General features: G+C 39.9%; 1 protein-coding gene across 4 annotated transcripts in view; it reads left to right on the top strand.

Annotated features, from left to right (window-relative positions):
* The window catches only part of enox1 (ecto-NOX disulfide-thiol exchanger 1), a 126,599-nt gene extending 111,747 nt beyond the window's left edge, over nt 1–14,852 (top strand). For all 4 annotated transcript variants that reach the window (XM_042228958.1, XM_005943437.3, XM_042228957.1 and 1 more), the window contains 5 exons: nt 1,302–1,409; nt 4,392–4,448; nt 5,422–5,524; nt 11,115–11,200; nt 12,535–14,852. In XM_042228958.1, the coding sequence (XP_042084892.1) occupies nt 1,302–1,409; nt 4,392–4,448; nt 5,422–5,524; nt 11,115–11,200; nt 12,535–12,666 (486 nt within the window). In that variant the 3' untranslated portion in view covers nt 12,667–14,852. The remainder of the gene's footprint in view (nt 1–1,301; nt 1,410–4,391; nt 4,449–5,421; nt 5,525–11,114; nt 11,201–12,534) is intronic.
* The last annotated feature ends 1,678 nt before the right edge of the window (nt 14,853–16,530 follow it).

The following is a 16,530-nucleotide window of genomic DNA, read 5'->3' as shown; positions in this document are numbered from 1 at the left end:
AACAGTCAGTTCATTTAAATAATAAACATCTTATTGTGATAAAAAGACTAAAATCAGAATAAAAGTGGCTTCAGCACTAGGAGAATAATAAGATGACAAAGTGTTGAGTGTAGGTAAAGGGAGCAGGCAGATAAAAACCTCTCACAACACTCACTGACAGCTGCAGCCTCAAGTCAAAGTTCTGTTTTCTCATCTTCTAAGACATGAAGCAAGACGTCCTACAGCTTCTTGGCATCTTGGCTTTCTTTTATTTAGTAGAAGTAAACATCATTTCCTTTTTCCTCCATGTTCAAATTAATGACTTTAACCAGCAAACCTTCAGCAACTGAAAAACAAGCTAATGTTAACCTGAAACTCTCTGAAGTCATCCTGGAAATGCAGAGCTGTGAACAGTAAAGTCACAAAACAGTTTCTCCTGCAGTAAGACTGCACATCTAAATATGTCCTGATGCCAGTTTTAGTTTTCAGGTTTATTTACATGGTGCCAAATAACAACAGCAGTCGCCTCACAGAAGCCAGAAATTTACTCCATAGCAGGGATGTCAATTCATTTTTCACTGGGGGCCACATAAAGCGAACTTTGACCAGTAAAACTCCCTCCTCTGTCTGTGTAAAGAACTTTAACTGCACATTTTTATCCCTGAGATATATTGATGTAAAAACAAGCAGTGCAATTTCAACAGTATGTCTCAATATTTCTACACGATAAAGAGATCCTGCTGTGGTAAATGAAAGGCGTCTGTCAGCTTTGGGCTTAAACTGTAAGACATAAATGTAAAAAACTACAGAAAGCACTCTGGTACCTCATTGGCCAGACTGCACTGTAATTATGCAACAGAAAATTCAATAATCACTTTTTATTTTTTTTACTGTGGACACAGCCTCTAGAGTAGACAGTAGAAAAATGTGAAATATATTTAAAAGTCCAAAATTGATGGTTTCCATTACATTTTCCAGCAGCGTCTATTCTTTAACAGGGTGATTCTGGCCCCTGGGCCTTATGTTTGACCACTGCATTTTGAGCTGCACAGCTGCAACTCAGTTGGAAATGTGAGAGCCAGGTGCTTTGTAGGCACTCAGACCCCTTGAACTTAAAGTTTTCCATTAACTTTTTCTCCCATAAAGATGACATTTGATGACCTCCCCGGTACCTCTAAATAACAAGATTTGACACCGCAATATATACCAGCCCCAATATATATTGCGGTGTCAAATCTTGTTATTTAGAGGTACCTGGGAGGTACCTGTGATTATTAAATTGATATTGTTAAGTTAAATGTGTATCTGTGCTTGTCTTCCAGCAACTTCTGAACCTACAAGAGAAGCTATCGAGCAAGGAAACTGAGCTGGAGCAGGCAAGAGAGGAGCACCGCTACCTGGAGGGGGAGGTACTCAGCCTCAGAGACAAGGTATGCGCCAATTAGTATTCACCCTCCATTACTGGCAACCAAATTTAAAGTAGTCATCCATCCATCCATCCATGCATCCATCCTCCCTCTTCTCCTTATCTTAATCAGGGCTGCAGTTAAAGTAATTTTTAGAAAATAAAGTAGTAAGACGTTCCAGGGACATGATGATGTACAACTCTGTTAAGCTTGACTGGATTCCTTTTGTTTGGACTCCTTATAGTCAGCCCTGTGTCTACATAGCAATGACCAGACGTGTTTGTCTTTTTCAGGCTTAATGCCATTAAGTCCTTTGACTGCTTCACACTTTTTTTAATCAGGTATTTCACACAGAACACAGCAGTAATACAGCAAGAACACCGCTGTAGCGTTCAGTCTTCATGTTCTCATGAAGTGCATTTTCCGGTCTCTCTGTTGTGGCTCTTTCATGTGCGGTATACTGAAAAAGCACGCTGCAACACACACAGAAGCTTAAATTCATGGAGGGGATGAAGGGGGTTGGAAGGACATGAGTGCTGCTATGGCAACAGCCCCGCCAGGATGTTATTCTGCGGTCTCAAGCTGAGAGGTGACTGGCCAAGATGGCATGTGTGTGGTTTATAAATACCTGCGGACCAAGTGTTAGAAACTGCAAAATACTCTCTGCATATTACCCATTAGAAATTATAAATATCGATTTATTTATTTATTTACAGCGAAAGTAACGTTACAGTATTTATTCCTCTGCTAAAGGCCTTTCACTGACAGTAAATCATCCACACACTGCATCTTGTGTGATTATTATTATTATGTGTCAGACAAGTAAGCAAAACCTGGTTTAGTGTACTTACTAACCGCTATCTGCTAGCTAAGCATTGACAGCTCACAACAACCACCGAAGAACTGAACCGTGGGACTCCTGAATGTAACACAGAGCACACAACGCTGGAGTTAATGATGCTTCACCTTTAGTGGGGCAGGTGCACCTTCACACCACTGCCTCGCTCACCCCTTCACAATAATTCCCTCTCACAGCAGTTCTGTTTGGACATATATGTGAAACCACAGCATTCCAAGTGTAACGTCTAGAGGTTTTGAGAACTGGACTTCAGTCAGTTTCACTTTCACTCTCATCTCATAGCAACAGTATATGTCAAGGTCAACAGTCTGAGATATGGGGAGGTGTAAGGCTGAGCCATTAATACCAGATTTTTGTGGCTGCTTCAACTTATTTGAAACATCTCCAGAAACACAGAAATGTTTATTTGGTACTCACAAGAAGGATGAACTATGAACGACCAAAGAAACTCAGTCGGATCTGTGGTGGCATCGAATCAGCTGCTTTGATGTTCTCGCCTCATCTTTTCTGACTGTTGGCTTGACTGACCCCCACACTCACCTGACCTAAATCCAATGGAACACCTATTATTTTTGTGGTATTGAGATCTGAGATTTCAAAGTGTTCCTTTAAATTTTTTGAGCAGTGTATGTATAGACAAACAAATTTATTTTGGCTATCCGTTGGTTCTTTGCCACATCCCACAGCAACATTACTGCAGGCTGACCTAAGACTTCATAGATGCATACATTCTGCAGGAATAAAAGGGCTGTCAGGGGGAACAGAGGAGGTCTGGGGGAGGAGGAGACACACTTTTTATGTAGTGATTTCACTGCCAAGTTTTACAGACGCTTCACATAGATGAATCCAGTCCGTAGGCAGAGGTGAACAAGCCCGGTCGGAGGTAACAGCACGTAAATCAGCTGCCAGGCTCATCTGTACTTCAGCTCGCACCTGTATACCACAGGAGCTTTTGTGGGGGAAGTTTTTGAGACAATCCAAATGAAGTAGGTGCTTCAGGTGCTTCATACCTGAGGAACAGTGACAGCCTGGATTGCCCAAACCTCTTTAGAGTTCACACGAGGAGCAGGAAGAGTCTGAAACAGTGGCAGCTGCATGGCTAATGCAGTTTTTGGGAGATACTTTGTTTACACTGCATATCTCTTGCACAGACATTATGCTGGACTCACACAAACCGCAAATTAATCACCTAGCCCACATTATCCTCACATACTTTTCCCATGCACATGAGTTGTGTCCCTTTTAGAGCATCAAATCTCCAAAACATGACTGACTTTTGCCCAGAAACTGTTGAGTAAAAACAGCTGGCTGAAGGTAAGAGAGCTCACGCGGTCATTGTGCGGTTTTGGCTGCAGTAATGAGAAGAAGGTTGCCGGGCTCTGCTGATGAGTGCTCTGTGATGGATAACTGGCAGCGCAGAGTCGAAGCAGCTGTAGGTTATGTTGCGTGTTTGAAGGAGGCAGATACGATGGCGTTGTGCCGGGGATGTAGAAGTGTCTTTAGTCATATTTTATACTTAGAAAACAGAAGGTTTCAAATCCAGGACTGTATTAATAACAGATGACTGTGGGTGTAAATCGCTACCTTCAACTTCTTTTACTGGTCTTTGCTGGAAACTGGGGACCACAGTCTGCTCCATATCGCTGTTTTTCATCTGTCGCTACTTATTACGGTCAATTTAAATGCCCCCTTTTAAAATTTTTACTTATTTTCTCTGAGGTTTTTTTTTTAGCTTTTGTACTTATCTAGCCCATTTAACAGTCCACTGCTGAGTGGGTTACTTTCTGGATGATAAAGTTAGAAGAACGTGGGAAGAGGAGGGAGTTAGATGAGAGGAAACATCGGCCAAGTCTCTGTGGCAGCTCTCTGTAAAGCCTTCCATAACGCCTAATGACCAGTTTGCCATGTCTCTGTTTCTGCACGATAAATACATTTATAATTCTCAAACAGCTATCAGCACAGTGTTTCTTCAGAGTATCCATATAATGGTCTCACAGTCTGCGCATTTTCAGCCTGTCCTTCTAACAGACCCATCTATAAAAGAGCAGAAAAAACAGACTCTTTGTTACAAATGTTTTTTCTTCAAACTCTGAGTTTCACTGCGACTCATCAAACACTTTCTGTTTTCTCTCTGTGTGTCTCTGCAGCTGCTGAGCAGTAATGGGGAGACTGTGGAAGGGACCAACGGCGAGCTCCATGAAAAGGTAAAAATTGAAGCCCGAGCTGAAGTCGACTGGCAGAAAAATAACTGACAGTTTTTGTTTTTTTGTTTTTTAAAAACAACATTTTTGTCAGGTTTTCAAGCCAAACATGGCCCCGTTCAACAGTTTGAAAAGTAGAGATTTGATGCTTGTGTTTGTGATGCACACAATATCAGCACACTTTTTATAAAGAAAAATTTAAAGACCCAAACAAAGGAAACAGTTGATGAGATTGAAACATGAGTGAAATCAGGAGAGGTTACAGTCTGTTATTTTGGTCCTCAGCTGTCTCTCACAGCACTTTGTTGCTTCTCAGTGACCCAGTATGTACACATTTACACACAGTGTCTGTATACTGTACATGTCATGGGAGATGGACTATTAGCCTCAAAGCTGCTGAAGTGCACACTGATTGAAGTCAGGAGGACACGGACATTTGTATCATGCTACTCTGAGTCGATCTGCATTCACTGTACTGTTATCTGAAAATCTGGACCTCCTGAGTGCAACACTGTGATGCCTTTTATTAAATGATGAGGTTTTGCTTGGGTTTTGTGTGCTCTTTGTGTGTTGCAAATATATAGTGCTGATGTCAATGAGATCCAACAAATGTTTCAACAGAAAGCCAGTGGCATTGTTCCTTGTGCTTTTTGGATTAATGTAGAATATATGAACTGATTTAGGATAAATGATTTAGATATTTTCTGAAAGCATAAAGGCAGATGGGAAAACGTTGGGCCACCCAGCAGCTTCTGTTCTCTCAGTTTGCCCCTTGCAAATGCGTAATTGTTAATACCGCGCCAAAAACTATTCAACAAAACACATTCAGTTCTGGACACAACACAAATGCAAAATGCTAACTCATTTCCGGGTGTTTCCCAGCCCTCTGTTATCAGCTTCATGTAGTAATTGGTAGCTAAAGTGTATTTGTACCCTTATATTTTGGCTCTTTTGTCATACACATGTGTTTTCACAGGGGATCAACGGGTGTGTTCCTTCTCTGTACCACAGCAGAGACCGGAGGACCGAGCTTATCACAAGAGGAGTCATCACTTCAGAAAAAGAGGCTCTGCTTCTTGGTAAATGCTTCTTACTATTACTGGCTGTCAGTTTAGCTATATAACACATGGCTGAAACGCACTGGTCTGAGTTTGAAAAAATCTCTCAAGTATAGTTATAACACCAAATGAAAATGGCACAAAAAGCATGTTGATCATTTTTCCTCACGCACCAAGCATAGGTTTGGTTACGTTTGTCCCGAGTGCACCTTTTTTGCTTTCTTCTGAAACTATTTTGGTCTTCATGTGACGTATGACCCTGAAGGTAAGCGCGTCATGGACAAAAGTAAAACAGTATGTTGGATGTGCCACGCAATGCTCAATTACATGGGTGGGAGCTAGTGTGTTAGCGCAGTTAGCTCGTTAACGTGTTGGCCGTCCAGCCCCACGCACAGGGCGATCCACGGTAGCTCGTTAACGGAGATTTGCCGTGTTGTGGCGTTAACGTCATTTCAACGAGATTAACGCTGACAGCACTAGTGGGAACACAACGAATATGACTGCACATTTACTCCGACATCATCCTAGTGCAAAGACAAGTGGAAGCAGACAAAAACAACAAGCACGCATGCTACAAACTTTACCCGAGTCACTTAGACAGCCGTTAGCACATGATTCTCCTTATGCTGCTGAGAATATAGCCCAGAAGAAGCGTATAGTATAGCTTTTATTTTGGAAAGAGCCATTTCTCTGTAATAAACTCTCTTTTCCAAAGATGAGTGATTTCTCGATCAGATAGATTTATTACTTTGTTGTTTCAGCAACATTAAATTTAAAAACTGTACTTTTGAGTTAAAATATATATTTATAATTTTAATAAATGACAAATTAAAAAGGCATGAACATTTTTTGTATCGAAAAAACATCGAACCGTGACACCAAAGTATCGAACCGAACCGTGAATTTTGTGTATCGTTGCACCCCTACAATAAAGCTATCTATAAAATAAAGTATAGAAAAAGAGATATAAATATAAACATAAATATAAAAGGACACAAGTGTTACCACTAATGTTTCTGGGATGTTACTGATATTATAGGTGTACAGATGTGCACACGTTGTGGTGTACAAAGTGACAGAGTGCATTGAGGTATGGATGAGACGACACTGAAATAAAACCCCTTTTGACTTTTTGGTTGAAATCTGTGAGGTTTTTTTTTTTAATTATTTGTTCCAGCAAACAGTGTCAGGAATAACGCAGAAGTTCACTGACAGTATGGTCCTGTTGTACCCAACAGGCAACACTGTGGCCAAATAAGCTCTCAGAGCACTCACTGCTTAATCTTTTACTCTTTCTCACCTCAGATCGTGAGGCTTCTGCTCTGCAGAGGCTGGACAGCGGAAGGAAAAGAGAGATTTCAGTCAGAAAATTAATCTAATCCAGTGTATATTATAACCTGAAGTTTTTCCATATCCTTCTTCTTGTTATGCATTTCAGCTGGCATACGAAAGGAACAAAATGAAAGCTTGCTTACCTCTCCATTACGTTATCAGTGGAAATCACCGGTATAAAAAACCTTTTTACCCACAGAGCAGTTAGGTCTTGGTCTTCTCCTTGGCTCTGTTTTCTTCCAGCCCAGGAAAGATGTAAATCGAATTTGGCTGCTGTGTGAGCAGAGGTGAACGTGTGAGAGTGCTGATTCTTGCTCGGAGAGATTTGTTTCCAGCCTCTGCTCATTCCAAGAAACTCTCCCAGTACACAGCTCAAGGTGGATTATGCGCATAGTTGGATTATGAAAGTCTTTGACTGGAACTTACTGACAGCTTTCATGGCTAATTTAATTTCCAGAGAGACTGTGCAGGCTGTGACGCTCATTCAAGCTACACGTGTGGACAGCAGCACCCTGATTACTTTGTAAGTTCAGCGCACAGCACGGTTCTGAGAGTATTCGGTAGCGGAGCATTAAAGATAACTGAACGTGAGTGCGCAAGAGTGCTTGACACTTAACTCGTCTCAGCTCATACCACCGCTGCCGTGTTAGGCGTAAACATAGCGTCTGCTGTCTGAGAGCTTGGAGAGCTCTCAAACCTTCTTCTGCAGGAGAGACAGAAAAACAAAGTGCCTAAAGCCTGCTGTGGCTCCTTTCTGTTTCTATCTTCTTCTAAAATCAGAGACGTGGATTTCACTCTGTGTTGGGCCCCCATACAGCAGCTGGACACAATTCATTTCTGCTGCCTTTGTTTCCCTCTGTAAAGCCTCGCGTTACCACAGACCATGCAGCAGCGTGGAGAAAAGCACAGGACGATCTGTATTTGTCCACAGCAGAGCAGAGCGGGAGGAACAGCAGCACATTTATCTCTCTTAGTGGCGCCAAGAAAATCCAAATATGAAGGAGCGAGGAGGCACAGCTCTCTGTCTTCCTCCCCTGCTGCTGCTGCTGCTGCTGCTGGGAGATTTTCATCAAACAAACACATTTTTAAAGGCATGTGGCCCATTTTCTCACACAGTAAAATCAAATAAGACAATAGAATTTACATTTAGCATTTTAATTTGCATATCAAAACACTGAGTGGAAGTATTTTGAAATGTTATGCTTAGATTATGAAGTCCCCTGACTCTGACAAAACTCTTTTTAATTAATGAATTAATTTAGCCTTGAGTTCAGCATTGTTGCTACCGCCATCTTGGTTTTTTAGAACCAGAAGTGACTTGTGTCTAGGTTAGCTAGCTATGGTGAACCCGAAGACCTTACGTGTGTCCCCATAAAGGTGCTGCATAGGCTGTCCTTCGAAGGCTGGAAGTGTTGGACCGTCTAGTTTACCAAATGCTGCTCCCTGCACCTAGCAGCCGTGACAGTAGCAGCTACGGACATTGGGCACAGTGTTGTTTTACAGAATAGAAATCTTTATTTAATATTTTTTGTTTTACTTTTACTGGAGAAAACTGAGACCTTTTTTTTGGCATGTGATGTATCAGAGACTGAGAGACACCACAGCCATGGGCTGAGTCCTTTTAGCAAACGGTTGCCAATAAACTAGTGTTGCTAATGTAGCTCATCAGACTAATGTCATTTCATTTTGACAGTACAAATATAATAGATCCAATATTATATTAATTATTTTATTATCATATATTTTATATTTTTTTTTAAATGATCTGTGGGTCAGGGTTACTTTATAACTCTGTGACTCCATTACTGTCTCAGAGACAAATATTAATATATTGCAGCCACAACAATTATCTGAAAGTGTATGTGTGTGTGTGCAAGGTGTCTTATTTGTACAAGGGACAGACAGAGGTAGGCTGCACAATTACTGCTAAGTAACATGCAACTCTTAATACTATAATAAGCAAGGTAGGCAAGTCATCCATGTATGTTGGACCTTTTGATATCAGTGTGTGAATGAAGGTGGAGAAAAAAACAGAAGGTTTTCAAGTGACAGTAAATTGTCAGTTTAGATGGTATGTTTGTTGCATTTGCACGTCTGCAAGCAGTCATCGAGAGTCTGGGTGCACACGTAAAAGAATAAATTGGATGCTCATTTCATACAGACTGTATGCGCTGTGTCGTGATGTTACTGTGTTCCACATCTATGGCTCAGTTATTGCTGTGTGGCTGCACAGACTGTTTTCTGCTATTGACTTGTTCAAATAGTCCAACCAAACACAATAAACAAAGGAGCTTTTTTAGCCATCAGTAGGTTTGCCAGCATGCTTTCTTTTGCACATTTGTGGAACATTTCGATACACACACACACACTCAGTTGTAGCATGTGTTCAAGTTTGTGTCCACTGTTTGAATCACTGTCTGCAGACACAGATGCCGAAGCCACAAATTGCCATGATTCATAAATTAGTCCTGGACTATTTGAAATGCCAAGCCTCACACTTTAAACATTAAAACCATTTTAAGGCTCCAGTTATACAGCTGCAGCACTCCCTTTCTTTTGAATAAGAGGTCATACACAGAAAAATAGTTTTTTCTTACCTTTTGTGTTGTCTGTAGAAGCTAAACGATGGTCAAAAGTTTTCAAGCACTCATCATGAATGTCAGTAATTTTGAGCTTTTAATGATTTCATGAACAGTTTTTTTTTGTCCACTCTTGGCAGAATTAGTGTGTTTAAATTAGCTGCTTTCCTGCCATGAATCCAGCTTTTAAGTGTTGTTCACAAATTTTTCAATAGAGTTGAATGTGGGGCTTTGTGGAGGCTTTTCAGATGCATCCTACACACAACAACAACCACCTCAGGTCCTGGCACTTTCAATACAGGGGAGGCATGATGAGCCCTGGTGTGTCAGCCTCCTCTGCAGCTGCACCACGAACCACGCACGTACATGTTGTAGTTTCATTAATTTCTCCAAACGCTCCTAAACTTTCCTTTGTATGCTTGTCTCCTCTTATCAGCAGTCAGCCCTATCTTATACATGTAGAAAATATTTCAGTTGTAGTTTGGATTTGTTCATTTTAACTCATTTAACTCATCTAAAGAAGTAACAGGTTTTTTATTTTTTTTGTGCGCTACTTTTAAAACAAGAAGACAAAGATTTGTACCACTTGTATATCGTGACAGTAAATGTACTGTTAGCAGGTGTCTTCCTGAAAAATAACTTGGATCCAGAGTAAATACTATGAAACTTATCTGAACCTGCAATTGAAATAGCCTGGACCCAAATGTCATACTGCATTCGTCGATTATGTAGGTTTTTTCTCCTCCCTTTTTCTAAGTTAGAGTTCCTTGGTGCAAGCTTGAAATTTAACTTCCTTTTTTAGTGCACCCACATCCCTGCCCCTCCTTCAGCCTACAGTTCTCTGTGGCACTGTTCCATGTGAGCAGGCCTGGTGGAAGAAATTGAATTAGGCCCGTCTGTAATTGCAAGCGTTTCGCCACATAAATCAAGGAAATAAATATTGGCTGTGCTGGATCCTCCAGGGGACGCCACTCTATTTCTTTACCCTTACCCAACCCCCACCATCATCCACTCCCTCCCCCCCTCCGCATGACTGCCTACCTTTGCAGGACCTCTCAGAAGTAATCAAGTTGAGAGCAGTTTGTGCTCTGGCCAGCATTTTTATGGGGCTGCTCTGCCATTTGTTTATTGTGCAGCATTTCATGAGGATGCAGATTGGCTGCTCTGCTGGAGCCTGAACCTTTATATCTAAAAGTCACTCTAGTGGATCTTACTTCTTTGTCAGCTCAGTGTGTGTGTGTGTGTGTGTGTGTGTGTGTGTGTGTGTGTGTGTGTGTGCACGCACATTGGCTTTATTAGTTTGCTAAGCCTGTTCTTGAAGCACTCATGAATACTGATGGTAAATACTAAATATACACACTTGCAGTTTTCAAAGACCACATTTGCCTCACAAATACTGCATTCAGAAATCCAATGACAAATGTTTCTGTCCAAATGTTGAGCAAATTTAAAGTAAAATCTGCAAATGAAAATGGGAATGAATGCTCATTGAAATATTTGTATGCATTGTGTGTAATATAAATATGCTGTGGTTTTTTACTGTTCCATCCTTAATTGAGGTTTAGATGTTTCTCTATAGTTTTGTTAACCTTTGATTTACTTACTCATCATCTCTGCCAGTGAGATGTTAGATCGCTCCCATGCTCATATTTTCATTGCACTGAACCGCAGGTTTATCTAATGGCCCTTCTTCTCCGCAGGCATTATATCGACCTTCCTCCATGTCCATCCATTTGGGGCCAACCTCGAGTATCTGTGGTCGTACATACAGAGACTAGACTCCAAGGTAAATGTCATTAAAAAACAACATGAAACATTCAGCTACATTTCTCACTAAACTCTATTAAAGAACACATGGCATAGAAAATGTATGTAATACACAAAATACTCATGAGCAACAAACAAGGGATTGCAAAGGCATAATCTATGTAACCTTTCTTAGAATTGGACTGGCCATTTCTAAGAAGTTCTCTGGGTTTTGCTCGAGAGTAAGCCTATGGGTGCGTCAGTGCTTTTAGATATTTTTATCAAGCAAAAGCACAAAGCAGCATGCTGATACTAAGGCACAAAAGAACACACACATAGCAGTTTTACTTTCATTTCATTCATCTTCGGCAACAGTCTCACATACAATGCTTAACAAATTTAGTATAACACCTATAATGATTTATATAAAAAGTAATTTTTCAGAAATTGTATTTAGATAACTGTAACTTGCCAACTTAACAAATAATAATAATAATGTGCTTTACAACTGCTTTTTCCTTGTTTATATGTAAAACATTTCAATTATGTTAGTGATAATTATATTTGAGCATTATAAATATCACGTAGACTAAAGAGCTTGCACATATTAGTGAATTAACCATTACAGAAACATAAAAGATGATTCTGATAATTATCCAACAGGTTACTTTAGGGTAGCTAAGCTGCATTTGTCACAATGCCACAAACTTCAATTCATTTCTTTTCTCAATTAATTTCAGTCGTATTTATGTAGCATCAAATTACGATAACAGTCACCTCAAGGTGCTTTATATTGTAAGGTAAAGACATCCTGAGTTTAGATAGTGGCTCTGTGTTGGAATATGACACTGAAGAAGATAACAGTGGAGGAAGCAGATCCTTAAATTTAGTTACAGCCCTTTCAAAACAATATCTACTGTAATCAGATGTATTTCCCACTGCTTATTGTAAATATAAATATTAGGGAATGATCACTCAAAGGCACTACATCAGGTAAAAAGCATGAGAAATCAGATAGAAACAGATACGGTTGAGGCTATAAAGTTCGAGTTTTTTGAAGCCTCAAGTGGTCAATAGAGGAACTACAGTTTTTGGCACTTAAGTGTTGGCTTTATAATACAGCCCTAGATGTTGCCAGATGATAAAGATTTGCCATATAACAACAAAATGTGTCTAAAAATTATCCGATTTTCTTTGGTTTTTAATTAATCTAGTGAAGGTTGTACCTGCAAATCCAAGGTAGGTCTAATGTGTTTTCATAAGACCCAAAGTACCAAAGTGATATCCAATATGATATGAAAATCAAGAAGAAAAGGCCCTGTAGTTTGTTCTATGTCAGTCTGATTTCTCTTCCTCTCTGCTGTTGTCGTTCAGGTATCTGCAGGGGAACTGGAGCGGCTCATGGTCCGTCTGCCCAGTATGTTCAGGCAGGAGCTGAGTGGCGTCGGTGCAACTCTGGAAAAAAGATGGAAATTCTGTGGTTTTGACACACTGAGTTCAGCGTGACACAGGAGTGGCGCACACACACACTGCGAAGACACACCAACGTGAACAGATGTGCACAATGCCTCGGACCTTTAATTCACATGTGTGTGTGCGCATGTTCTTCAGACACACAGCAGTGCAGTAGACAACAGATGACGTTCACTCAAGCAGACACTGAAAACTGTGAAAGCGACGGATTTTTTTTTTTAGAATCCCAAAAGACATTTCACCTCTGGATGCTGGGTTCAGGTGAAATAACATTTCTTTTCCTCACTGCAGATTGTCACCACGGTGAACTGCAACAGGGCGTTATAGACTATCGTCGGTCAGCGCTGAAGACACACCCTCTGTCTGTCCTCTGAAGTGAATCATGGTCCTTGGTGTCTTGCTGTCGGTGCAGTTTGGAGTCTGAAAAATCCAGCAACAACCGAAACATCACAGACAGAGAGTTTAAAAAAAATTTATACCAAAGTTGAACGTTAAAAGATTTGATGCCAAACCTCATTTCCCTGGCAGATAAATCATCTCCTACTTGGTCCAAGAACTGGCTGTGCAAGGGAGTTTTTGCTGGGCTGCCTGTGGCATGATGGGACCACAGATAGATCACTTCCTCTTAATGGTTTGGAAAGGACTTTGTACACCAACTCTAAATCTGTCATTCAATAAAAACACATACAGAGCCCTTTAATTTAATCTTTACTGCCAGCTGATTGTAATCTTGTGTTACTTTCTGAATGTGGTGGTGAAACAATATCTAACATTATTTGTGTTGCATTTTCTCTATATTCATATTTGGGGTTTTCAAGCTTTCAGGCAATTCCCTGACTTTGTCCATAAGGAAGCGATTTTCCCCAGAATTTCTACTGGGGTGCAAATTATGCGTTGCCTCAGAGAAGATTTGCTGCTTTTAAGGCTAAAGTAAGGGAATAAAAGTCTGTGTGCACAGTGACCACCACAGATTACATGAAAGGACGGCCATTGCACAACTAACTTCAGCCTTACTCTGCTAGACTATCAGAATACAGTAAATCCCCCATTCTGTAAAAAGAGTATATCTGCAGAAAGGAGTATCTGAAATAAGATTGGTTTTTTTTTAAGTAAAAGCAATTTAAAAGGTCAGCATACAAGGGATCTATAGGGTGTTAGAAATATCATATGTGAGAACAAATAATGGTGAGAACATGTTTGACACTGTGAATTCTTTAGGTATGCTCATTGCATTAGTTTCAATTAAGCTTTATTTATACAGTGCCAAATCACAGCGTCAGTGCTTTTTATATTGTAAGGTAAAGACCCAACAATAATACATTCTTGGTGAGGGGAAAGAGCAGAGAGAGATGGGACAAGAGACAAACTATAGTGATAATGTAAATAGAACTAATCCCAGCACAGAACCTTGTGGAACTCCAACCAGTGCAGCCCGGTACCTTTAATACCTGTGGCCTGTTCTAATCTCTATTTGTGATTAGAACAGATCGTGTGTCTGTGTCACATGATCTGGAATTGACCATTTGTACCTGTCAGTGATAAAGTACCTTATATAGTGCTAGAAGTTTACAGTTTTAAGGCCAGACTACCCTGTGGGATTATATCCGTGAAGACTACGTGCAGTATAAGGACCTAGATTTTGCTACTCCTGATCAGAGAATAAGCAAGCCAAAAATCTTCAAACAGACATGTGCTACTTCACACCTGGGTACCATCGCAAAACATCTTGGATACATTTACCGTAAATAATGTGAGCCTCCATTGTTACTGGATGCTAGTGTTTACTGAGTGACAGTTTAGGGTTGGTGTGTGAACATGAGTTCGTATTTATTTCTTACTGCCAGATATTTTTTAATTGAAAAAATAATAATATACAGGCAAACTGATGTGGAGTTTGAAATAATCTGAGTGACTAAGTGTAAAAACACTCCAGGCCTGTTAGGTGCTCCCTGATGAGGACACGGACACTGGAAACAGGAGGGTTAGAGGAAGGAAAGGACAATATTTGGGGGGAAAAAAACGCATGAAGATGATGGAAGTAAAGAAAGAAAAATTGCTGATTTGTCAAAGACCGATGTGAGGGATCGAAATTCAATCATTCTGCTTAATTTATTTCATTATATTGTGTAAAGAAGCTGTTCACAGAAGGCAGCAGACTGAAATGTTCCACTGCCATATTACATATTGTAATTAAATATGGTAAAATGCAAAAAACATGACCTAAGTGGTGCTACTTTTTTCAAATACAGTATCCAAAGTTAATGACTGTGACAAATATTTATTATCCTTCTGACTAGAGCGAAGGGAAGAGATCATGATGTGCGTCTGGGGACTGAAGATGATTTTTGTCATTTCTGAGTGTTTTTAAAGACCACAAAGCTGGACATGTAGAAAATACAATGCTAATGTTATTTAGCATTGCACTCCCATTAATGTTATGGATACTCGTTCTCCTTATTTAATTATCTAAATATCTTCTTTTCTAAAAAAGAAAAAAAAAGAATGAAAACAGCGCACTCACACACACACAATCACAAACATAAGGTCTATAATGATAATTGTGTGGCAAAGGTTTAGGGCAAACTAAAAACACACAGTTTAATTCAGTTGTTTTATTTATATAGCACCAAATCACAACAGCAGTCTCTCCAAGGCACTTTTTATTGTGAGATAAAGACCCTACTTTAACAGAGCGAAAACCTCAACAATCAGATGACCTCCAAATAAGCAAGCACTTGGTGACAGGGGGAAGGAAAAACTCCCTTTTAACAGGAAGAAATGTTCAGCTGAACCCTGCTCGAGGAGGGGAGCTATCTTTAAAGTGAGAGGCTGTGCTGGCTGGTTGCACAAAAGTGTGGCTTGGAAGTGGAAGAGTGGAGTGCTCCACGTTTTGAATTTTCAACAACAGGCTGATACAAGTTAAGTTTGAACACGTTACTATAATAAAATACTTCTTATCACTTGCTGCTGTCTAAATCCAGATTGTGAGTTATATACCGACTGTGTATTTAAGCTTTGCTGTAGATCAGTTTGCATTAGTAATCTCTGCTTTTGTGTTGTTTTGTTTTGGGTCTAAACGTTCACGCACTCCAGCAAGAAAAAGTAAGGAAACAAGTTTCATTTCATTTTTTTTAGGGTATTTAGCTTCCCATTTTTTAAAATTTCAACCTTTTGTAATGAAGTGATATTTTGCAGATGAATTCTCTACTCCATGCTTCTCTTTTCCCTGTAAATTCTCCATCACACCTTTCCTTGACTTCATAGTGTTTTACACTGAGGACATATAGAAAGCGTTATCAGTTAGAGTACAAAAGCTCTATATAAGTAACAGTCTGGTTACCAAATGATGGTTAGAGGCCTTTTTTTGGACTATTTAGAAGTATCCTGACCACATGAGGAGCTGAGCTTAAAACTAAAACAGGAAATAACCGTCGACACATTGAGAGAGACAATGACGGATCCACAAAAGCAACATGATGCTGAAAAATATGTAGCGAAACAAGAACTGAAGAAAACTGAGGAACCAAAATTTAACAACACAAAGGAAAGAAAAAAAAACTGAATCATGGATAGTACAAAGCCCATGATGGACATTTTTGTGTGATTTTTTTTCCCACACAAAACTCAACAACCAGTTTAAGAAATACTACTTCAAAATAAAGTTTTAGCTGCTGGTCACAGCATGGATCCCAGTGTGTGACAACAGAGATTTCCAGTTTCAAGTTTCTGAAAGTTGCATTTTGAACCAAAGAGGTTTGGGGAAAAAAACTTGGATTTTCCTCCTGGGAAACTGTGAAAACAGCAATTTGTGGACAAACAGTAAATCAGGGGTTGGAAATAATTAGTTGGGTATTTAATTAGGGTAGGCTGTAGTTTTCCAGGCATGGTGGTGCCTCG

This window comes from Haplochromis burtoni, unplaced genomic scaffold, assembly GCF_018398535.1.
Source record: "Haplochromis burtoni strain Fernald_Lab_line unplaced genomic scaffold, NCSU_Asbu1 Contig_370, whole genome shotgun sequence".
Classification (NCBI taxonomy): domain Eukaryota; kingdom Metazoa; phylum Chordata; class Actinopteri; order Cichliformes; family Cichlidae; genus Haplochromis; species Haplochromis burtoni.
This window is presented reverse-complemented; position numbering and strand designations above follow the sequence as displayed.